The sequence below is a fragment of the Crocuta crocuta genome, unplaced genomic scaffold (genome assembly GCF_008692635.1).
Source record: "Crocuta crocuta isolate KB4526 unplaced genomic scaffold, BGI_CrCroc_1.0 scaffold339, whole genome shotgun sequence".
In the NCBI taxonomy this organism is placed as follows: domain Eukaryota; kingdom Metazoa; phylum Chordata; class Mammalia; order Carnivora; family Hyaenidae; genus Crocuta; species Crocuta crocuta.
In genome coordinates, this window is record NW_027530357.1 from 3,945,380 (window position 1) to 3,969,364 (window position 23,985).

Consider the following 23,985-nt stretch of genomic DNA (forward strand, 5'->3'; position numbering starts at 1 on the left):
ATTTTGGCTCTTGTCCCCTCCTCCCACCCCACCCCCTCAACCCTGTGTGAGATGTTGGGTTTCTTCTTCATGAGACATTGTTGAGAAGTCGCAGTGGTTGGAGAGCGTAGGGGGTAGACTACCTCTGCTCCCCCCCCCCCCTTTTTTCTCTTTGGGGGGGGGGGTGGGGTGGGGGGGTGTGNAGAAGTCGCAGTGGTTGGAGAGCGTAGGGGGAAGACTTCCTCTGCTCCCCCCCCCCCCTTTTTTCTCTCTGGGAGGAGGAGGAGGGGAAGGGGGCTTGCCGAGCAAGCGATGGATGAGGAAAACATGACGAAAAGCGAGGAGCAGCAGCCTCTGAGTTTGCAAAAAGCCTTACAGCAGTGCGAGTTGGTCCAAAACATGATAGACCTGAGCATCTCCAACCTGGAAGGGCTTAGGACGAAGTGTGCCACCTCCAACGACCTCACACAAAAAGAGATCCGGACCCTGGAGGTAGGTGTCGCCTATGGGGAAAAAAGGCAATCTTTCCTTCCCTCTCCTTGCCCCCCACCACCCCCTTTCCTTTGATTCTGTTTGTTGCAGGGGGGGGAGCGGGAGGGTGTGGGAGGGTAGCAGGGTGGGCACGATTTGGTTTTCTGTGATTTATCTTCTTTGCAAAGCCTGCACTGGATGTCCCTTTACTGTACCGCTGTCATCTACGCTTGGCTGGGTGTTGGTAGTAGTAGTAGTAATTGGTATTCTTTATGTATTATTATTCCTGTGGCTGTTATTATCATTTGCTTCCTCTCCGAGGAGTGAGTTCTCTCTTTTTTCCGCTTGTGGATTTGTTTATATGCCACGGGGGCTTGTGTGCTGGGTAAGACATTAAGGCGCTGCAGAGAACCCACGTGACCTTGCGCATTCTGCAGGTGGTCAAAAGGTGGTTTTTGCTCGCAGAATGGGGCTACCTATAAATATAGACCTCTTCTGCTCTGGGCCTCCTTCCCAGCCCCGCGATTGCTCCTTGGAATTTGTTTTTGTTTTTGTTTTATTTCGGTGAGGTACATGTCGCGAGGCAAGATGCTTTAAAAACAAAAACAAAAACAAACCCCTTTGAGCTACCCATTTCCGAATCAAATCGTTTGATGCAGGGAGCTGTTGCAGGCCTGAAACGTGTAAAAAGATAACAAAAAAATATGCCTGGATCAGCACACCCAAGTGGTGTGGGAAAATACTCCTGAGTCTCCGTAGGCCGGTGAGCAGAGGGGTCGGAGGCGGAGTCATCACTGGGGAGTTGTAACGTTGTCTCCTACAGGACTTGAGGGGGAGTTTGAAGCAGTTTGGGGTGGGGTGGGGTTGGAGGCAAAGTTACTCAGAAAGAAGATGGCAGAAATTATTTCTTCCGAAGGCCATTTGGCCAAAGGAGGAAGGTTTCAAGAGTCTTAGAAAATGTCTGGTGTGCACGTAATCATTTGGGCATCCACGTTTGTTGGAAACATCTGAAGGGTTCCACTCACTTCTCCTTCACACCAGCTGTCCACGCGGCTTGATTAAATTTGGGAACTCTTATTAGCTGACATTTGCTGAGGGTGGTGGCTGTGGGGCTGGAAGCAAAGTAAAGGGGTTCTCCCTTGGCGACATGGGCATTTGGGGTGCGGGGGAGGCTCCCTCTGTTTCCAGCCCACGGGTGTCCAAGGCCGGAACTCTTTAATCCCCACTGAACCCTGGAGCCGTGTGCCCGGGTTCCAGCCTGGATGAGCTCCACTGTCTGATTTACTTTCAAGTCTTTTTTTTCTCCATGATTTTTACTTTGGCTGGTTGTCAGCACACAGGTCATCAGTCTGAAAGTGGAGTGTGTGTGTGTGTGTGTGTGTGTGTGTGTGTGTGTGTGTGTAATATGCTGTTTGCTACCCTAGAATACGTGTCTGTGTGCGCCTGTCATCTGGGAAAATTTCTGTCGTGGTGTGAGCAGTGCCCAAGATAAGATTTTGTTCAGAACTGTAGGCGGTGAGTAAATAAATAACCCAAAAGGGCCACCTCAGTTCTCTTCTGGTCCTTTGAGTCAGGAGTCCCAGGTGCTAGTTCATGTATTACTGTGTAAGTTTCTCCTGTTTTCTTTTCCTCTTTGCAATATGCCCCATCCTCTGATAATTCCTTGAATGATGGTGATGGTCACAGTGGATCCCAGACTCCGTGGCTTCTTTCCTGTGTAGAGGTTTTCTTTGCAAACTGGGAATGCAGTTGGAATTGCAAGAGGTTAGAGTTATTGGGAGCGCATCTGGGTATTAGTTTCCTGGTCCCAGGATGCCACAGATCCCGGGTCTCAGGACTGTGCAGGGAAGGGTCTCCAGCAGTCAGGCCAGTTTCTTGCTTCTCAGATCTCTGGGTCTAGGGTGGGGACACTGAGCAGGGGCAGAAGACTCTGGCTGCAGCCAAGTCCTGCCAAACCTCACCTAGGCTTTGGACCCGAAGTTTTTTTTTGTTTTTTGTTTTTTTAATGCCCCATACTGTCACATTTTGTATGTCAAAACCGCCTCAGGGAGCTCACTGAAAATGCACATTCTCAGCCTCTAACCCCAGAGGCTCTAATTCAGGCAATACTGGCGCGGGCCCAGGAATCTGCATTTCATAAACAGTCCAAGATGTTTCTGATACATGTTTTCACATTGACACTTTGAAAAATACCAGTGTATTCGGAGATAGGTGGCTTATTTCTGCTCTTTGATGGTAAGGACTCCCTGCTCACAAACACTAGGGCAAGTAGTGAATTGAACAGACCGTTCCTGAAAACCATGATAATAAGTAAAATTTAGTAGGGTGCATAACACCCCATGTGCAGCATGGACTTAGCCTTCAAGAAGTGCACTGCATGGTTAGGGAGACAAGGCTAATAATATATGCGTGAAATAACAATGAAGTCCAAACAGCAAATAATACGAGAGGCAGCATGTGCGTCCATTAGGAATGTTTTCAAGCTAACGTGAAATGGAAAATCCAAGCACAGCTTTAAAACAAATGATGGCTTCTTTTTCTCATATCACAAGAAGTGTGGAGGTATATGGCTGCTTGAGTTGGCTCAGTAAGTTAGTAAGATCAGGACCAGTGTCTGAGCTCTCAGTGGTCTCTTCCTTTTGGTTGCAAGCTGTCTTCTAAAGCTTTAGCTGTCACACTCAGGTTCAAGGCAGGGAGGTGGGGGGCCGGGTGAGGAGTGCGCAGGAATGAAGGCTTCATGTCTTTGTTTTGCTACCTACCCCACAGATGATGTTGAATTATGTCTTCTTGGCCAAAACTTGGTCAGATGGCCAGTCCCGACCACAATGCTGGGGGGTGGGGAAGTGGGGACACCATGGTGTGTGGTTTAGATGGGTCATGGTTCACCATGACTGGGTTGACTGGTTGCCATCAGGGCCATGTTCTGCTGGCATGGAAGAAAGCATGGAGGGATATTGGGTGCAGCCAGCAATGTTGGCCAAGGTGTGTGTTAGAGAAGAAAGATCATGAGCTTTGGAGTTAGACCAATAAAATTATAAACTGTACCTTTTCTTCTTACTTTATCTTGGGCTAGGGATTTACATTTTCTGACCCCTGGTTTAATTTTTGGCAAAGTGGCAATGAAAGAATAACGCTACCTATTTCAGTGGTTATGAGGATTGAAAGGCAGGACATTTTCAAGGGCCTAGTGCTATCTCTAACACAGCTGCAGGTGCTGAATAATTGATTGCCATGATGATGATGATGATGATGATATGATTAACATTACGTAGTGTGGAATAGATGACATGGAAGGGAACAGCTCAGATCAGAGGTAGAGAGGGAAGAGTTTGAACAGCATTTCCAAAGTGTGTTCTGTGGAACCCTAGGTCTGTGAGCTATTAGCATTTTCCATCCTTCCAGCGAGTGCTGAAATCCGGACCCTGTGCTAGATGCTGGAGGTCAACAAGTACCCTGTAGACAAAACGAGTTCCTTGGTTCACACGTTTGGGAAAGGTTGAGCTAAACAAAGGGAAACAGGCCTCTATACTGCGGAGACTTCTCAGAGCCGTTATGTGCGAGGTGCCTCCATGAGAGTGTTTCCTTTTTCCAAGGATGTCCCTTAGGGATTGATGTTCCATAGAATACACCTAGGAAAACATTTGGCAAAGCAGTTAAGGGTAGCTTTCTTGGTTGGGGAGCTGGGGACCCTGCGCGCAGGGAAGGACAGGGAGAGCTCGCAGGTGGGGAGAGCTTGCTGGGCAAGAACAGCTAACCAGATAAAGGCCTTTCATACCACTTCAAGCCTTTGTGGGGCAGCTTCGAGACCAGTTGGTCCAGAATGGAGAGTATCTGATACAGTGTTGTAGGAAATGAATTTAGGTCACAAACTCTTGAGATCTGACTAAGGAAGGACAAGGGAGTCAGACTGACAAAGTTTCACTCCTTTGAGGAAGGAGATAGAAGGCTTCAGAGGTTTCAGAGTGAGCACAATAAAAAGTTGCTGCAGCAGGGGCCAGCAAATTCTCTCTGTAAAGGGACAGATAGTAAATAGTTTCAGGTTTGTGGGTCATACAGGCTCCGTCACACCACCTCTCAGCTCTGCCAGTGTAGCTTGCAGCAGCCACGGATGGATGGTGTTCACAAATGAATGTTTTCCAGGGCAACCTCACTTATGGTCCTGAAGTTCAAATCTGATCTCGTGTTCACATGTCATGAAATACCATTTCCTTGTTGATTTTTTGTTTAACGTATAAAAATGTGGAAACTATTCTTAGGTTGTGGGGCCTTACAAAACCAGGTGGGGGGTCGGATTTGGCGCACGGGCCGGCTAGCTGCTCTCTGATCTCTAGGATGGATGAGGCGGTTCTGTGGATCTCGCCCAGACCACTCGTGTGGTTGTGTGGTCATCAGAAGGCTCAGCTGGGCTGGATGGCCCAGGGTGGCCTTGCTCACATGGCTGGTGGTTGGTTGGGGTATGTTGGTTTTCCTGGACGTGGCTTTCTGACAGGACAGCCGGATTTCTTACCTGGTGGAAGCAGCCGTGTTCCAAGAGAATGAGCCCCTTTGCACAGCCCCTCTGAGGCCTCTGCTTCTGTAACCGTAGCCAGGGTCCATTTTGCCAAAGCACGCGGAGCGGATAAGCCCAGAATCAATGTGGAAGTGACTGTGTAAGGGTATGGATTCTAGGAGGTGTGGTTCCTTGGAAGCCAGTGAACAATCTACTATACCAATGTAACCGCTATGGGTAAAAACAAAAACAAAAACAAAAACACCCCAAAAAACCAATGCCCAAAATAAAACCAAAAAGAGCATGGGAAGGAGGGAGGGCCATGGGATGATCAGCTGAGGCCCCCTTGAGGTTTTACCGACTTGAGGAGGCAAACCAAGACATCTCTGGGGAATGCAGCAGGCAGAGGGAAGGGCACATGCAAATTTCTTGGGTAGGAGCATGCTTGGCGTGTCATTAGAACAGCAAGCAGACCACCGTGGTTGGAGCAGAGTGGGTGGATAGGGAAGGAATGAGGGACAGGGTGGGAGACAGAATCAGGGCCATGGTGATAGAGGGCTTTGATAAGATACTTGGGTTTTGTTCTGAGTGTGAACAGGGAGGTGACTGATTAATGTTTTTAAGAGATCCTTCTGATTGCTTCAGGGAAAATAGACCGTAGGGGGTAAGAGTGGGAGCAGGGAGACAATTTGAGAGGCTGGTGTGGAAACCAAAGCCAGGAGACACTGTGCTTGGGACTATAGCGATGGTCGTGCGGATGGGGCCAGCGGCTGGATTCAGAAGGTCAGTGGTGCAGGGGGCGTTCATGAATCGGATATGGGGGAAATAAAGAATGGAGGGTTGTCCCTAGATGTTTGGCTAAAGAACGGAGTGGAGGGTGGTGCCTTTATTTGAAATGTGAGGACTGGAGGTGGAATAGGCTGAGCTCGATGGTCAGGTCCTGTCTGGACAGATTCCATTTGTCACGTAGGCAGTTGGGTACTCCAGCCTCCAGCTCTGAGGAACGCTGGAGATACAGAAGGCACTTAAAATGTCAGGAACAGCTTTTCATATTATTAAATATTATTAGTGGCTTAGTGGCTGTGTGCTCTTACATGGACGTACCATAATTTAACAAATCCTATTGTCAGATCGTATATGTTTACAACTTTCCGTTATTATAAATAATACCACAGTAGGCATTCTTGTGGTTTGTAGCCATCCTTTGATGCCAGCCCAATTGCCGAATCCAAGGATATGCCACGCTTTGGGACTTTTGGTAGGTTTTGCCAAATTACCCTTCCCTAGCTGTGTATTAAGGGCCCACTGCCCATCCCTCTGCCCCCATCCTCAGTATGGGTTTATGCTTTATTTTTTGGTTGCCTATGTTTTGATGACTGAGAGCTCAGGGTTAAGGAGGCAGTTGCCTCAGGTTAGAATTTCATCCTTTATGGGGCGCCTGGGTGGCTTAGTCGGTTAAGCGTCTGACTTTCGCTTACGTCATGATCTCGTGGTTTGTGGGTTCGAGCCCCGCGTCGGGCTCTGTGCTGACTGCCAGCTCAGAGCCTGGAGCCTGTTTCAAAGTCTGTGACTCCCTCTCTCTCTGACCCTCCCCTGCTCACACTCTCTCTCTCTCTCTCTCTCCCCCCTAGAAATAAATAAAACATTAAAAAAAAAAAAAGAATTTCATCCTTTGTGTTTCTAGTTGGGAAGGAGCTGTGGACCTGTGGACCTGTGGACATTAGAGGAATACTTGGGTTTTCCACAATAAGTGGCCCAGCCGCACCCTTCTGCCTTGGGAGAAGCTCCTTCTGTTAGGGAGCTTGTGATTGTTTGTCCTCCAATAGGCAAAAAACTGAAGAGTCTTCCTCTTCCCCCAGAGAATCAGTCATTTTCTGGACTCCCACACTCTGGGCTCCCACTGTTGGGACTGGGCCTTCCTCCTCGCCCCCTAGAGTGCTGCTCTGGAGCTGGGGAATGGGTGTCCAGAGGCTGAGGAAGACAAGGGCCCCAAGGACGGCTGCGACAGAGGATGGAGAAGCCAAGGATGGGGAGGAGAAAGCCAAAGCAGGGACTAACTGTCTGCAGGGTTTCTGTGACCCTTGCAACGTCTCTCCAGTGGGCAGTGACTGCAACAGTGGTTGTTCTTGTTTCTAAGGGAGTTTATTGAGGTTTAGAGTCACTGATGTGACCCAGTGTGGAGGTTAAGACAGCCCCAGACACAGGAAGAGGTTTACCGCTCTACTGTGGACTCCCCAAAGGCAGCATGGCCTGGAAGGGAAGAAAGGAAGATGAGAGCAAATAGAAGGCAAAGGGGAAGTGCAGGTGATCAAGTTAATGAGAATCATGGTGGCACCTCTGCCACTCATATACGTTCAGTCCATGGGTGGCTGTTATAGATGAAAACTATTGGAGAGAAGCATAGAGCCAACAGAGACAGAGTAGGGTGTCCACAGAGACAAGGAAGAATGAGATAAAGAGAGGGAAACAGACTGAGATGTCCAATGTGGTAGCCACTTGCCACCTTGGCTATTAACCAGTTGAAATGTGGGGACTTCTGACTGAAATGTGCCGTTGGTATAAAATACACACCGGGTTATGAACTCTTAGTATGAAGAAAAGAGTGTAGAAGATCTCCCTAATAATTTTTTTAAAGTTTGTTTATTTTGAGAGAGAGAGTGAGAGTGAGCACAAGGGAGGGGCAGAGAGAGAGGTGGGGACAGAGGATCTGAAGCAGGCTCCGTGCTGAAAGCCTGATCATCATCAGCAGAAAGCCTGATGGGGGGCTGGGACTTGTGAACTGCAAGATAATCTGAGCTGAAGTTGGACGCTCCACTGACTTGAGCCACCCAGGCGCCCCACCATTAACAATTTTTTATATTGACAACATGCTGCCATGATATTATTTCAGATAGACTGGGTTAAATAAATGAATTTCACCTGTATCTTATCACTCCCCCCCACCCCCCGCAGGCTATTACAACATTGTAAATTACACAGGTGGCTCACTGTATATCAGCTGGACAGTGCTGCTTTTGGCCATTCAGGTGGTTTCTCTGTTTTGCCGTAGTAGAAATCTTGTTCTTGATAAAGACTGAGAGTTGGGCCCCCCAGGGTTACTAGTCAGCCATTGATTAAAGCAGTGGATGCAGTCCAAAGACACATGCCCTCAGTTTCCCAGGATCAGTAGGAAAGTGATATGAAGGCTCAGAAATAATAACTTGTGTCTCTAGAAATTTTCATGGATGCTTGAAGCAGCATAACTTAGCGGTTAGGATGACTTGGGATCCACAGTAAGATTGCTTGGATTCCAGCCCGAGTTCAAGGTACACTAGCTAAGTACCTTGGGCAAATGAGCTCTCCTTTCTGAGCTTCAGTTTCCTGGCTTTTAAATTTGGGATCACTTTACATAGGATTGTTATGCTGATTACATGGGATCCAGCATTAAGGAGCTGAGCAGAGTGCCTGGCACAAGGCAAAAGCTTAACAATTGTTGACTTTGGTATGTTTCATGATCATCCCCCGACCCAGCCAGTAGGTTGGTTTGGGGAGGTTCTGGGATCTCAGCTGTCCAGGCAGGTGCCATCCTTGAGTGTATCATTCATTGATTCAGTGAATCTAACAGAACTCCCAATGTGTGAGAGCAAGGAGTGAGAAGAAACCCATAGAAGCCTTCCATGGGATGACGCCACACCTGCTGGGCTGCAGGTGACGCAAGGGAACAAGTTTCTGATACTAGGTCTGGATCTTTGAATTCGCCCACAGATGACTCACTTCCCATCAGTGCCTGGCAGGCTTTAGTCTTTAAACCATGTGCTCGGCCCACCTCTAAGTTGGATAACAGTTACGGAGTTGGGCCTTGTAGCTCCTGAACTTCTCTTAAGCTTATGTGGTGAAGAGTACGGTGATATCCAGTTCCTTGAAAATCATATTCTCTATATTCTCTCAAGGTAGGAGGGCCCTTAAGGGATTGGCTAGGCTTACCTCTTGGCCAGTGTCCAGCATGGTGATTTGGGGTGAGTACTACCTCATACGGTGGCCTCTTAAAAAATTCATTTTTTGATGGCAGTAAAATATATACATAACATAAAATTTACCATTATAACCATTTTAAAGTGTGCAACTTGATGGCACTAAATATATTTACAATGTCATGCAACTGTCATCACTATTTATCTGCAGAACCTTTTCGTCATCCCAGATAGAAATTCTGTGCCATTGAGCAATGACTCTCTCTACTCACATGGTACCCTCCTCTCCTTCCCATCTGTATGAATTTGACTACTCTAGATATCTCATATGAGTTGAATTGTATGCCCGGTGCTTTTTGTGTCTGGCTTCTTTCGCTTGGCATTATGTTTCTAAGGTTCATCCACGTTGTAGTAGGTATCAGTTCTTCATTCCTTCATACGGTTGACTAATATTCCATTGTATGTATAGTCCATATTCTGTTTATCCAGTCATCTGTTGATAGACTCTTTGAGTCACTTTTACCTTTTGACTATTGTGAATAATGCTGCTTATAAACATTGATGTACAAGTATCTGTTTGAGTCCCTGCTTTGAATTCTTTTGGGTCTATATCTAGGAGTGGAATTGTTGGGTCATATGGTGATTCTATGTTTAATTTTTTGAGGAACTGCCATTCTGTTTTCCACAGTGGCTACACCATTTCACATTTCCACTGGCAAGCTACCAGCATTTCAATTTCCCTGCATTGTTGCCAACACCTCCTATTGCTGATTATTTTTTAATTAATTTTTTAAAGTTATAGCTTTCCTACTGCGTATGAAGTGGTATCTCATTGTGGTTTTGATTTATAGTTTCCTAATGACTAATGATGTTAGGCATCTTTTCATGTGCGTATTGGCCATTTGTATATCTTCTTTGGAAAAATGTCGATTCAAGTTCTTTCTATAGGGGCAGCCTTTTGATGGGGGTGAGTTATAACAGTCAGAATTATTTTCCGTCTGTTGAGTGGGGTCTGCTTTCTGAAGACTTCTATCCTTTGGCTCTAGTCTCTGGAGCAGAGAGAATGAGGCCACTCCTTATTTGGCTGAGAAAATAGTCTCAAGAAGAGTCTGCATCTAGATCTGGAACCCACCAGGTAGAAACAAGAGATAGCCATGCGCACTAACTCCTGACAATCTCTGGCCCAAATTCTGTAACCACCACCTCCCTGCTCTATATCTTCTGTTAGTTCCATTACAAAATTCCAGAATCTGGGGTCATTGGCAAGGGCGAATTTCCCCCCTTTGCTTGTGCATGTCACTTACCCAGAGACTCCTGCTTCACAGAGGTAGTCGTGAATGATTTTCTGTGGGCTCATCCTCAAAGGCACCGGCGTGGTACTTGGGTGGGGTTGGGTGGCTTGGACTCAAGCATTAAGGCAAACAGGTACAGAAAAGGGCTCATCAATCAAGTGGGGCACTTTGTTTTTATTAGTTAGGAGGCAGCGCAAGTTTAGATGTCCCTTTTTGTGTTTTTACCTTTATCTGTATGGAGGAAACAGAGTGTTGTGACAAACTCTAAAAACAATATTATTCTTTTAATATGTTGCTGGGTTTAACCCATTATTTTGTTGAGGGTTTTTGTGTCCATGTTTATGAAGGATATTGCCTGTAGTTGCCTTTTTTTTTGTACCATGTTTGTTTAGTTTCTGTATCAGGTAACACTGGCCTCATAAAATGAATTGGGAAGCATTCCCTACACTTCTAGCTTCTGGAAGACATCGTGTACAATTGGTTTTATTTCATCTTAACACGCTTTAAGTGCTGGCAGAATTCAGCAGTGAAACTATCTGGACCTAGAGATTATTCTTGCTATTTTGGGGGGTGTGGAAGTTTTTAAACTATAGATTAAATTTTATTTATTTTTTTAATATATATATTTTTTAATTTCTAGGAGAGAGAGAAAGAGAGAGAGAGAGAGACAGCGTGAGCAGGGGAGGGTCAGAGAGAGAGGGAGATATAGACTCTGAAATTGGCTCCAGGCTCTGAGCTGGCAGTCAGCACAGAGCCCGATGCGGGGCTCGAACCCACAACCACGAGATCATGACCTAAGCGAAAGTCGGACGCTTAACTGACTAAGCCACCCAGGCGTCCCACTATAGATTAAATTTTAAAAATTTATTCCTGGGGCACCTGGGTGGCTCAGTTGGTTAAGCATTTAACTTTGACTCAGGTCATGATCTCATGTTTCATGGGTTCGAGCCCCATGTCAGGCTCTGTGCCGACATCTCAGAGCCTGGAACCTGCTTCGGATTCTGTGTCTCCCTCTTTCTCTGCCCCTCCCCTGCTTGTGCTCCATCTCTTTGTCTCTCTCAAAATTAAATAAACATTAAAAAACTTCTAATGTTTATTTAATTGAGAGAGAGAGAGCGATTGAGCTGGAGTGGGGGAGGGACAGAGAGAAAGGGAGACAAAGAATCCGAAGCAGGCTCCATCCAGGCTCTGAGCTGGCAGCACAGAGTCCAATGCAGGGTTCAGACCCACGAACTGTGAGGTCATGACCTGAGCTGAAGTCGGACGCTTAACCAACTGAGTCACCCAGGCTTCCTTTAAAATTTATTCTTGGGTGAATTTCAGTAGTTTGTGGCTTTTAAGGAATTGGCACATTTTATCTAAATTGTTGATTTACATGCCTAGAGTTGCTCATAGTATGCCCTTATTATCCTTTTACTGTCTGTGGGATCTTTCATTCGTAATGTCAATAATGTGTGCTTTTTCTCTTTTATTCTTTGCCAGTCTGGTTAGAGGTTTTTATCAGTTTTATTCATCTTTCCAGAAAACCAGGTTTTGGCTTCATTTATTGTCTCTCTTATTCTGCATTTAATTCGGTTAATTTTTGTTTTCATTATTATTGCCTTTCTTCTGTCTATTCTGGCTTTAATTTGCTCTTCTTTTTCTGTTTTCTTGAGATGCTTAGATTGTTGATTTAAGACTTTTCTCTTTCGCTAAGTATTTATTGCCACCAATTTCCCTTGAAGGACCACTTTAACAGCATCCCACACGTTTTGATATGTTATATTTTCATTTCTTCCCTTCTTCAGACACGTACTGTTCAATTTCCAAGGGTTTCTATTATTGACTTCTGGTTTAATTCACTCAGGATCCACGAGGACATTTTGTATGCTTTCAATTATTTTAAAATGCTTAGGATCTATTTTATGACCCAGAATATCTTCTGTCTTGGTGAATGTAACATGTGCCCTTGCAAAGGATGTGTGTTCTGCTTGCTGTCGGCTGTAGTGTTGTAGAATTGCCCATAGGATCCAATTGGTTGATGGTATTGTTGAGACCCTCTACATCCTTGTTGATTTTCTTTCAAGTTGTTTTACACATTACACCGAGAGGAGTGTTGACGGCTTCTCCTATCCTGGTGGATGCGTCCCCTTCCTCTTGCAGATGTATCAGGTTTTGCTTCATGTATTTTGAGCTGTTTTGTTAAGTGTATACACATTGAGATGGTTGTTTTCTTAGTGGCTTGACCCTTTTTCATTATGTAAAGTCACCATTTATTCCTAGTACTTTTTCTTGCTCTGGAAACTATTTTCTCTGGTAATAATATAGCCACCCTAGCATTTATTTTTTTTAGGTTTTTAAAAATTGAGGTAAGGGGCGCCTGGGTGGCTCTGTCAGTTGAGCACTCGACTCTTGATCTCGGCTCAGGTCATGATCTCACGGTTTGTGGGTTCAAGCCCTGTGTTGGGCTCTTTGCTGTCAGCGAGCCTGCTTGGAATTCTGTCTCCCTCTCCCTCTCTCTTTGCTCCTCCTGGTCTCATGCTCTCTCTCTCTCTTAAAATAAACAAACAAACTTTAAAAACTTGAGATAAAATTCACATAACATCAAATTCATCACGCTAACTACTTTTTAGTATACGATGGAATGTTTTTTAGTATATGCTTATGTTGTATAGCCATCACCCCTATCTAATTCTAGAATGTTTCCATCATCACACACACACATGCGCACGCGTGCACACACACACATACACACTCACAAATACCTTGTACAGGCACACCTCAGAGATATTGCGGGTTCAGTTCCAGACCACTGTAATAAAGCGAATATTGCCATGAAGTAGGTCAAATGATTTTTTGGGTTTTCCAGTACACATAAAAGTTATGTTTACACTACACTGTAGTTTAAGTGTGCAATCTCATTATGTCTAAAAGAGCAATGTGTATGCCACTTAATTAAAAAATAGTTTACTGTTGGGGCGCCTGGGTGGCTCAGTCAGTTGAGTGTCCGACTCTTGATTTTGGCTCAGGTAGTGATCTCGAGGTTCATGAGATCAAGCCCCAGGTTGGGGTCTGTGCTTAAGGTGCGGAGCCTGCTTTAGATCCTTCTTTCCCCCTCTCTCTCTTCTTCTCCCTAGCTCATGCCCTCTCTCTCTCTCAAAATAAATAAATGTTAAAAAAATAGTTTATTGCTGGGGCGCCTGGGTGGCTTAGTTGGTTAAGCATCCGACTTTCGCTTAGGTCATGATCTCGCGGTTCGTGGGTTCGAGCCCCGCGTTGGGCTCTGTGCTGACTGCCAGCTCAGAGTCTGGAGCCTGTTTCAGTCTGTGACTCCCTCTCTCTCTGACCCTCCCCTGCTCACGCTGTCTCTCTCTCTCTCTCTCCTAGAAATAAAAAAAAAATATTGCTAAAAAATGCTAATCTTCATCTAAGCCTTCAGCAGGTCATCTTTTTGCTGGTGGAGGGTCTTGCCTCGATGGTGATGGCTGCTGACTGATCGGGGTGGGGGGCACTGAGTTGGGGGTGCCTGTGGCAGTTTCTTACAATAAGGCAACAATGAAGTTTGCTCCATTGATTGACTCTTCCTTTCATGAGCGATTTTTTTTGGCAGCATGTGACGCTGTTTGATAGCATTTTAGCCACAGTGGAACCTCTTTCAAAATTGGAGTCCGTCCTCTCACACCCCGCCGCTGCTTTCTCACTGAAGTGTACAGAATGTTCTGAATGCTTCGTTGTCATGTCAGCTGTCTTCATGGCATCTTCATCAGGAGCAGATTCCGTTTCCAGGATCCACTCTTTGTTCATCCATGAGAAGCAACTCCTCCTCTGTTCAAATTTATCAGGAGTTTCTAGCAATTCAGTCCCATCTTCAGGCTCCACTTCCAATCCCAGCTCATCTCCTGTCTCCAGGGTCTAGAACTCTCCACTCCATGAGGGATGGAGTCCACTTTTTCCATACTCCTGTCAATGTCACTATCTTGACCTGTCTGTGAATCAGGAATGTTCTCTAAATGGTGAGCCCTTTTCAGAAGGTTTCCAATGGGCTTGGCCCAGATCCATCAGAGGACTCACTGTCTGTGGCAGCTCTCCACCCTTTCAGGTATATTTCTTCAATAATAAGACCTGAAAGTTGAAATTACTCCTTGGTGCCCGGGCTGCAGAATGGACGTTGTGTTGGCAGACATGAGAACAGCGTTAATCTCATTGTGCCCCTCCACGCCATCAGAGCGTGGGGACCAGGTGCTCCGCCAGTGAGCAGTAACATTTTGAAAGGGATCTTTTTTTTCTGAGCAGGGTCTCCACAGCTGGCTTAAGATGTTCAACAAACCAGGTTGTAAACAGATGTGCTGCCATCCAGGCGTTGTTCCATTTACAGAGCACAAGCAGAGTAGATTTAGCATAATTCTTAGGGACCCTCAGATTTTCAGAAAGGTAAATGGTGTCTTCCACTCAAAGACGCCAGCTGCACTAGCCCCTAACAAGAGAGTCAGCCTGTCCCTCGAAGCTTTGAGGTCAGGCACTGACTTCTCTTCTCCAGCTACCAGGGTCCTACATGGCATCGTCCCCCGATAGTAGATGCTTCCATCTGCACTGAACATCTGCTGTTCGGTGTGGCCACCTTCACGAATGATCTGAGCTGAGTGAGATCTTCTGGATAACCTGCTGCAGCTTCTGCTAGAGCCCCTGCTGCCTCACCCTGCACTTTTGTGTTATGGGGACGGCTTCTTTCCTTAAACCTCGTGAACCAAGCTCTGCTAGCTTCAGACGTTTCTTCTATAGCTTCCTCACCTCTCTCAGCCTTCACGGAATTGAAGACAGTTCGGGCCTTGCTCTGGGTTAGCTTTGGCTTAAGGGAGTGTTGTGCCAGTTCTGATCTGCCATCCAGACCGCTGGAACTTTCTCCAGATCAGCAGTAAGTCTGTTTCTTTCCTTATCATTTGTTTGTTCACTGGAGTAGCACTTGTCATTTCCTTCAAAATCTCTTTGGGTTCACAACTTGGCTTACTGTTTGGTGTAGAGGCCTAGCTTTCAGCCTTCATCAACTTTTGGCATGCCTTCCTCCCTAAGCTTACTCATTTCTAGTTTTTGATTTAAAGTGAGAGACGTGCAACTCTTCCTTTTCCTTGAACACTTAGAGGCCACTGTAGGGTTATTAACTGGCCTAATTTCAATATTGCTGTGTCTTGGAATAGGAAGGCCTGGGGAGGGGAAGAGATTGAGGGACTGGCCGTCAGTGGAGCAGTCAGAACACACACATGTACCAATTATTTTGCTGTCTTTATACGGGTATGTTTTGTGACACACGAAAGCAATTATAGTAGTAACATCAAAGATCACGGATCACAGATCATCATAACAAATATAACAATAGTGAAAAACTTTGAAATATTGTGAGAATTACCAAAATGTGACAGAGACACCCAAGTGAGCAAATGCTGTTGGAAAAATGGCACCAGGAGACTTCCTCAACACAGGATTGCTACAAACCTTTACTTTGTAACAAACAAAGAAACAAAGCCACACACAGTATCTGTGAAGGAGGATAACGAGGTGTGCTCATACCTACCTGTTAGCAATCAGCCACAGTGTCCCTGGCAACCATTCATCCATTTTCTGTTGCTATGTTTTTTCTTTTTTTCTGGGTATTTCACGTAGATGGAATTATACAATATGTGACCTTCCTTGTCCGGCTTTTTTTCACTTAGCATAATGTCTTTGTAGGTCGTCCATTTGTAGCATGTATCAGTACTTCATTCCTTTTTGTGGCTGAATAAAATCCCATTGTATGGGTTTATCCGCCCATCAGTGGACATTTGGGTTGTTTCCACCTTGTGGCTAATGTGAATAGTGCCACTGTGAACATTTGTTTGGCCAGGGCATAGGGGTACTTTGGGAGTGAACTGTTTTCCCTCTGCCAGAAACTAAAGAAATGTTCCCAGGTTCAGTTTGGAAGACAGGAAGGCACTCCAGAATCAGACGTTCCTACTTTGTGTGATTGTACAACAGTCTCCTGGGGCTCTTAGAAGTTCTTGGTTGGCTATTCAGGTTCTAGATATGCCAGGTTATAAATTGTTCATAGACTTCAGACACAGAAGTCATTAAACAACAATGTCATTTTAAAGACCTTTATAGACTTGAGAGCAAATTGTATTCGTTATAGGAAAAATAGAATATGTGCTTCATTAAAAAGAAAAATGAACACACTTCTCCCACCACCCATAGATGAACACCTTGTAATGGAGTCTGAGAGGCTTTTCCTTACACAAACATGTGTTTCTATGTTTTAGTTGAGAATAACTGTACTCTATATATTTCATAGTCTCCTCTTTTCATCTTAAAAAGTTGATCTAAGATTTGAATGTCTTTCCCTGTCATATTATGGGCATTTCAAATGACCCATAATATTCCAGCATAAAGACAGAGCATAATTGGGTTGACTGCCTATCTTTGGTGAGCTCTTTGGGTTTTTTGTTTGTTTGTTTGTTTGTTTTTTCTCTCATAAACACAGCCTTAATGACTACTTTCGAAATGAAACCTGTGTGAAGCGCCTTTATTTGTTTCTCTAACAAGTGTACCTAAAGTAGAATTACTGTGTACTTATAAGGCTTTTTTTTTTTTTTCATCTTGGGTCCGGTGGTTCTTTAGAAGGACACCTGTTTACGTGGCCTTCTTAGAGTCAAGAAGACTAGTCTGTGGCTTTGTGTCTTCAGGAATGGCAACAGCGAGAGGGAAATATTTCAATAAATCTGTGACTTAATAAAAAATACATAAAATCACTTTACTGCATCTGTGAATGAACTTGTAGTGAGCTGAGAGACTTGAGGCAGGCCTGGTTTTTAAAAACGCACACTTTCCGTTGAAATAAATACAGTTAGAATCGTGTCAATGACAAAGAAGCCTCCTGTAAGATGAAATTTTTCTGAAAGGACATCACGAAGGAATGCAGGTTTCATATAGAGGAGGCTTCTGATTTCCAGGGGTCACACAGTCGGTTGGTTTCTGGGACTGGGCAGGAAAGGAAAATAGGCCGGGGTGAGATATTTGGGAGGTGACATGTAGGGTCATATGGTTAATTGGAGAGCATGTGTCACATCTACATAGGTCAGCATTGCCAATGGATAGGATTTAGGCCTAATACTGTTGGGTGTTTCCATTTTCCAATGGAACCCCGGAATCAAAACTATAAATAAAAAGCAGACATTGCCTCGCTGTTATCTGATAGAGAGCTTCGCCATTCCGTCTTTAATTCACATGTGTGTGTATATGTTTAAATAATACTGAGTGAGGCAAAGGAAGGGACAGATAATCACCACTACGGAAGTAATTTGTGAACTCCAGTGGTTTGTTAGTTGCTATTTCAGATGTTTTTCTCCCAATCCTACCCGTCCATGGTTTGAAAAAAATTAAGGTTATACCGATTAGCCTAGAGAAGGTGGGATGACCCATTACCCATTGATTTGATGGCGTTTGCTTGTTTTCAGTCTACAGTGAGGGCAGAGTTAAGAGAGGTGATGGGGCCACACATACACACACTTCACAGCTATACAAAAGTAGGGAGAAAGGCATAACGGACCCTCTGTACTCACCACACAAACTCAATAATATCAAATTATAGCCAATAACTCCTCCCCCCATCATCCCTAGATTATTTTGAAGCAATTCCTAAACCACCACAACATTGCATCCTCAAATATTTCACTGTGTATTTCTTTTTTTTTTTTTTTAAGTATTTATTCATTTTGAGAGAGAGAGAGAGAGTGCAGGAGGGGCAGAGAGAGAGGATGAGAGAGAAAATCCCAAGCAGACTCTGCACCATCAGCACAGAGCCTGATGTGGGACTTGAACTTACGAACCATGAGATATGACCCGAGCTGAAACCAAGAGTCAGCTCTGAACTGATTGAACCCCTCAATGTATATTTCTAATAAATACCAAGTATTCTGTTTTAAACATAACCATATAACTATTATTGGATTAATAATTCCTTAGATATTTTCCTAAACCACAGATCAAAATACTTATGCACAAAAGGGAGCTGTACTTTTTTAAAAAAATTTTTTTAATGTTCAATTTTTGAGAGAGAGAGAGCGAGTGAGCACGAGTGGGGGAGGGGAGAGAGAGGGAGACACCAAATCTGAAGCAGGCTCCAGGCTGTCAGCACGGAGCCTGACATGGGGCTTGAACCCACGAACCGTGAGATCATGATCTGAGCCAAAGTTGGACGCTTAACTCACTGAGCCACCCAGGTGCCCTAACAGAGCTGTGCTTTTGAAGCAGCCACAGTGGAAGGCATTGCCTTGTCCCAATTCTGCCGGCATTCTTTAAAGACATCCTTGAAAGCCATCTTGAGAATCACTTTACAAGAAAGCAAGTCTCTTTATTTTTTTCTTTATCCCAAATGGAAGCCTTGATGATGGCTCTTTGATTCCCATTGACTTTGGTCTACTTAAAACCTGCTCTCCACGAACAAGATGTGTGGCCACTTTGTCTGAAAACATGACAGTTTCTGGTCATGGTGTCTGAAAGGAAACTCGGGGAGAAGAGTCATGGCTTTGGCGTTGGGGTACATCTTCAGCCATTTCCAGTGTCTGCTCTGAAAGGACACCTGGTCGGTTAGCTCCAGGACGTATCCACTGTCTCCTTCATGCATCCCTCTTTGTGTTAAATGCATTAGACATACAAAGGCATCCTGCCTACATGGGGCTTACGATGTACAAATATATGTTTTGCATGTCGGGTGCTGTGCTAGGTGCTGAGTACTAGGTACTGTGCTAGGTACTGGGACACAGTATTTGCTCAAGGTTCTCGTGATGTGAGAGTAAAGATAAGACTTGAAGGGTGATGGAATTAACTGGAGATGAGGACTGGCTGTTCCAGGCAGAAGGATGGTGTGTGCAAAAGCCAAGGGGTAGAAGGATCACCGGCTGCCTGAAGGACTAAGTCCAGCGTGGCTGGATTATAGAGTAATTCAGGCCCGTTAGTAGGCGAGGGAATGGGACAGCTCTTCTTCCTTTCTGTAAACTGGGCTCCTTTGCATCCTTTCCCTGCCTCCTCTCCTCCTCATTATAGAAAAATGAGGCGGTCTCATTTGCCAAATTGAATAAAAGTCTAATCTATGATCTCCATTTCTGAAATACGATTTGAGAGCATAACATGAATTTATTGGTCCCCCAAGGTGGAGGCAGGGCCTTGAACACCACAACTAACGCAAGCTGTCCCTTAATAACGGTACATGGTCAAGACCTGCAGATGGGCAGGGGGGAGGGGGAGGGGCATTAGGCCGGGAGGAAAGAGGTGGCGAAATGGAAATATATTTAAAACCCCGTGCTTTGTGGTTTATTATTAACAGCAGGGCAGAAAATGTCTCTACAGAGTTATGAAAAATTCATTAGTAGTGTGCTACAGGTCTGAGACGCTGGTCATTATTTGATCAGATTAACACTAATGAGAGCAGTCTTAAATTAACTCAGATTAAGAGGAGGGCTCTCCCCTTTACTGTTCAGTCTTATGTGTATAATCACATTTTTTCACAGCCAGTTGCCCCTAGTTGTCTGCTAAGATGGAAACGAGGGGCTTTTTGCAAAGGCAGAACCAGGCCGGCAGAGGGTGGGCTGAGCCCAGATACCACCTTGAAACCGGGTCCGGTGAAGCAAGAGTCCCTGAGTCCTCCCCTGTGCTCCAGCTTTCGTCTCATCTCCCTGACACCGCTCTTTTCTTTTCCGGACCCATTTCCTTCTTTCCGGGTCTGCTTCATCCCAAGTACAATATCCCGGCATTGAGCACCTACAACGTGCCACACAGCGTTCTAGGTGCAGGGGGTACATCCTTTGAGTAAAACAGGCAAAGAGTCGTGCTGTTGGGCCTACTCATGGGAGACAGACAATAAAAAAACATAAGAATAAGAAAAACTAAATGAAGGTGATAAGTATTACAGCAAAAAACCAAAGTAGAGCCGGCTTCATGGAAAGGTGACATTTGAGCAAAGATTGAAAGGAAGTGAGCGAGTGAAGATATCCAGGGCAGGTAGAAGAACGTTCAGGGTGAGGCAACAGCTCACGCAAAGGTCCTGAGGGCTCGGAGGAACAGCCAGGAAGCTTGTGTGACTGGAGTGGAGCATTGAGGATCAGGTCCGAGTAGTGAAGTAAGACCATTGTAGAAAGTTTTACTAAGTGAAATGAGGTGCATTGGAGGTCTTTGCATAGGGGAGTAACATGATCTGACTTGAGTTTTAATATTATCCTTCTAGGGGTGCCTGGATGACCCATTCGATTAAGCATCCAACTCTTGATTTAGGCTCAGGTCATGATCTCATGGTTCATGGGATCGAGTCCTATGTTGGACCCTCTGCTCACAGCACGGAGCCTGCTTGGGATTCTCTCTCTCCTTCTCTCTCTGCCCCTCCTCTGCTTGTGGACACGCAAGCTCTCTCTTTCTCTTTCTCCAAAAATAAATACACTTAAAAAAATATTATTCGTTTAGCTGATGGTTGAGAATAGAGTGTATAGTAGAAGCAGACAGAGGAGTTAGAAGACTATGGTGGTGAGAGACAAAGGTGTCTCACGCCAAACTGGTGAACGGTGGTTGGATTTTGGATGTATTTAGAAATCATAGCAAACGGGATTTCCAGATTAAAAACACTTTATATTTGAGTATAGTTGACACACAACGTCACATTAGTTCCAGGTGTACAACATAGCGATTCGACAAATCCTGTACCTTATGCTGTGCCCACCACAAGGAATGCTACTCTCTGTCAGCCTACAGCGCTGTTACAATACATCGACTCTATTCCCCATGCTGTAAGGATTTCCAGATATTTCTTTCATCTTGCCTGTTGATCGATGTGAAAAATGATGGTGTTTACTGGTTCGCATTAACCTGAATCCTTGGTTGCAAGTAACAGAAACGTACCTCAAATTGCTTTTGCAAAAAGGAGTTCTCCTCCCTTACACAATTGAGGAGTTTATGGGGAGCACTCACTTCAGCATGGCTGGACCCAGGTGCTTGAAGAATGGAGGCAGGAACCCTTCTCTCTGTCCCTGAGCTGTGCTTCCTGGCTGTACTGCCTTCATTTAGGCGGTCTTTCCTGGTGGTGGCAGGATGGCCACTGGGAATGCCACTCCTACATCCTGTCACCTTAGCTGCTGTGGAGGAAGAGCATGACTATTTTCTTTCCTTTTTAAAAATTATTTTTAATGTTTATTTATTTTTGAGACAGAGACAGAGCTCGAGTGGGGGAGGGGCAGAGAGAGAGGGAGACACAGAATTGGAAGCAGGCTCCAGGCTCTGAGCTGTCAGCAATGAGCCCGATGTGGGACTCGAACTCACGAACTGTGAGATCATGACCTGAGCTGAAGTTGGATGCCTAACTGACTGAGCCGCCCAGGTGCGCTGAACATGACTTTTTTCTGGTGACTCTGGCAGATGTCCTTTTCGTTGGTCATGCACGGCTCACTTCTCCACTCCCGCAGTCAGGAGGGCACAGTGTTCTCCGGTTCAGTTCTGGAGGGAGCTCAGCTCTTCTCCAGCTCCCGTGGACCAAGCAGGGAGGTTCTCCAAACGAAAGCTGGGCTGTCGTATCCAAAAAGTAATCAGCTCGGCTGGAGGAAACCACAGATTTTGTCATCCCAACGTGTCTGGAATTCTTAATCCAGAATTCCAGCAAATGCAGGAAAGTCCAAGCAGGGTGTAAGGACCGAAAGCGTAAGGCATACCCCGGGGACGTCAGAGACCCTTTAACTCAACATTCACAGAGTCAGCTGCATTGCCATGATGGCCTCCTCCACTAGTCCATTCAAGGGCCAAGAAACCTTTGCTTCTGGCGTGTTCTTGTGTCTGGCTTCCCAAGACAGGCCATGCGTCTTTGCTGGGATAGTAATTGGATGGAAGACTGCGACACGGTGCCTGGGTCCCCAGCGCCACCACCCCCTTGCCACTGTCTGGCTTAGCCAAGTCACACAACTTTACTGAGCGTACCGGGAGAATGCCCGGAGAAAAGGGTTTAAGAATTTTGTTTGTTTGTTTATTTTTGAGAGAGAGAGAGAGAGAGACAGCACATGAGTGGGGGAGGGGTAGAGAGAGAGGGAGACACAGAATCTGAAACAGGCTCCAGGCTCTGAGCTGTCAGCACAGAGCCCGATGCGGGGCTTGAACCCACGAACCACAGGATCATGGCCTGAGCCCAAGTTGGAAGCTTAACCAACTAAGCCACACAAGTTCCCTGGGACAAAGGGTTTTTAAAAAGTGCTTAGGAGGGGCACCTGGATGGTTCAGTCAGTTAAGTGTTGGGTTAACCATTCGGTTCAGGTCATGATCTCATGGTTCATGAGTTTGAGTCCCGTATGGGACTCTGTGCTGATAGCTGAGAGCCTGGAACCCACTTCAGAGTCTGTGTCTCCCTCTCTCTCTGCCCTTCCCCTGCTTGTGCTCTTTCTTTTTCAAAAATAAATAAAGAAACATTTTAAGAAAAAAAAAAGTGCTAGGGAGACCATGAACTCACAAGGCAGGGCCTGACTGTATTTCTTCTGGTTAATCAATGTTTAACACTTGCTGACCATAGGGTTGCCAGATACGATGCAAAATGCTCAGTTAAACTTGAATGCTGGGTAAATAATGAATTCTATTCTAAGTATGCCCAAATATTGCATGGGACATATTTTTACTAAAATATTATTTTTGTGGGGCCGCCTGGGTAGCTCAGTCGGTTAAGCCTCTGACTTCAGCTCAGGTCATGATGTTGCGGTCTGTGAGTTTGAGCCCTGCATCGGGCTCTGTGATGACAGCTCAGAGCCTGGAGCTGCTTCAGATTCTGTGTTTCCTCCCTCTTTCTGACCCACCCCCCATTCAGACTCTGTCTCTCTCTGTCTCTCAAAAATGAATAGGTGTTAAAAAAAAATGCCTAATATATGATTTTTGTTTATCTGAAACTCAGATCTGACCGAATACCCATTTATTTGCCAAATCTGGCAGCGTTAGATCATGGTGACAAGGAAGGTGTGTTATTGTTACCCATCACGCATGACTGTCCGTGATGACCGCTTCATGCTAGGACCAGGAACAATGGAGCGCCAGAGTGTAGACATCATTCGTGGTGTTATATTGGATGTGAATGAACGTCTTGTTCTGTCTTTTGGCCATGGGTTTATGCCTAAGTTTGGATTCTCGAATTTGGCTGTATACATATGTCAGTCCTATAATGTCACATTTAAAGATTTTCATTTTGAGGGGCCCCTGGGTGGCTCGGTCAGTTAAGCCTCCAGCTTCGGCTCAGGTCGTGATCTCACAGTTGGTGTGTTCGAACCCCCCGCGTCAGGTTTTCTGCTGTCGGTGCAGAGACCGCTTCAGACCCTCGATACCCCCACCTCTCTGCCCCTCCCCCGTGCTCGCTCTCTTTCTCACGTATAAATAAACAAAAAAATTTCTTCATTTTGCAGTAAGTTTAAGTTTTGGTGACTGTTGGCTGTCCCAGTTTTGAGCCATAACGTTGGGCTTATTCTTCTCAGCGTCTCACTTTCCCCATCTGTGCACATAGAATAATGACAGTGCCTGCCTCATAATGTGGTTATGAGGGTTCGTGAATATGCACCCAGCGCTTAGCTCAGCATAAGTCTGGCATGTGACTGTGCTCTTAAGTGTTAGCTGCTGCGGGTAGAGTCAACCTATAGAGATTAATCTGCCTGGTCTATAATAGCCTGTGTTTGGTGTTCCAAATTACCTTCTCAGCTCTGTTCCAAAGTTTTCTGTTTGAATTGTTCCTATGGTGTGGGCTCGAGCTTAGAGGGTTGAACCCCTAATGCAGAACACCAGGATGCAGTGTTGAATTTGA

General features: G+C 45.4%; 1 protein-coding gene across 1 annotated transcript in view; it reads left to right on the forward strand.

Annotated features, from left to right (window-relative positions):
* Positions 1-291: 291 nt before the first annotated feature.
* Positions 292-23,985, forward strand: part of KSR2 (kinase suppressor of ras 2) — a 418,048-nt gene continuing 394,354 nt past the window's right edge. Inside the window, exon 1 of the mRNA XM_077765936.1 lies at positions 292-471. Within this exon, the coding sequence (XP_077622062.1) occupies positions 292-471 (180 nt within the window). The remainder of the gene's footprint in view (positions 472-23,985) is intronic.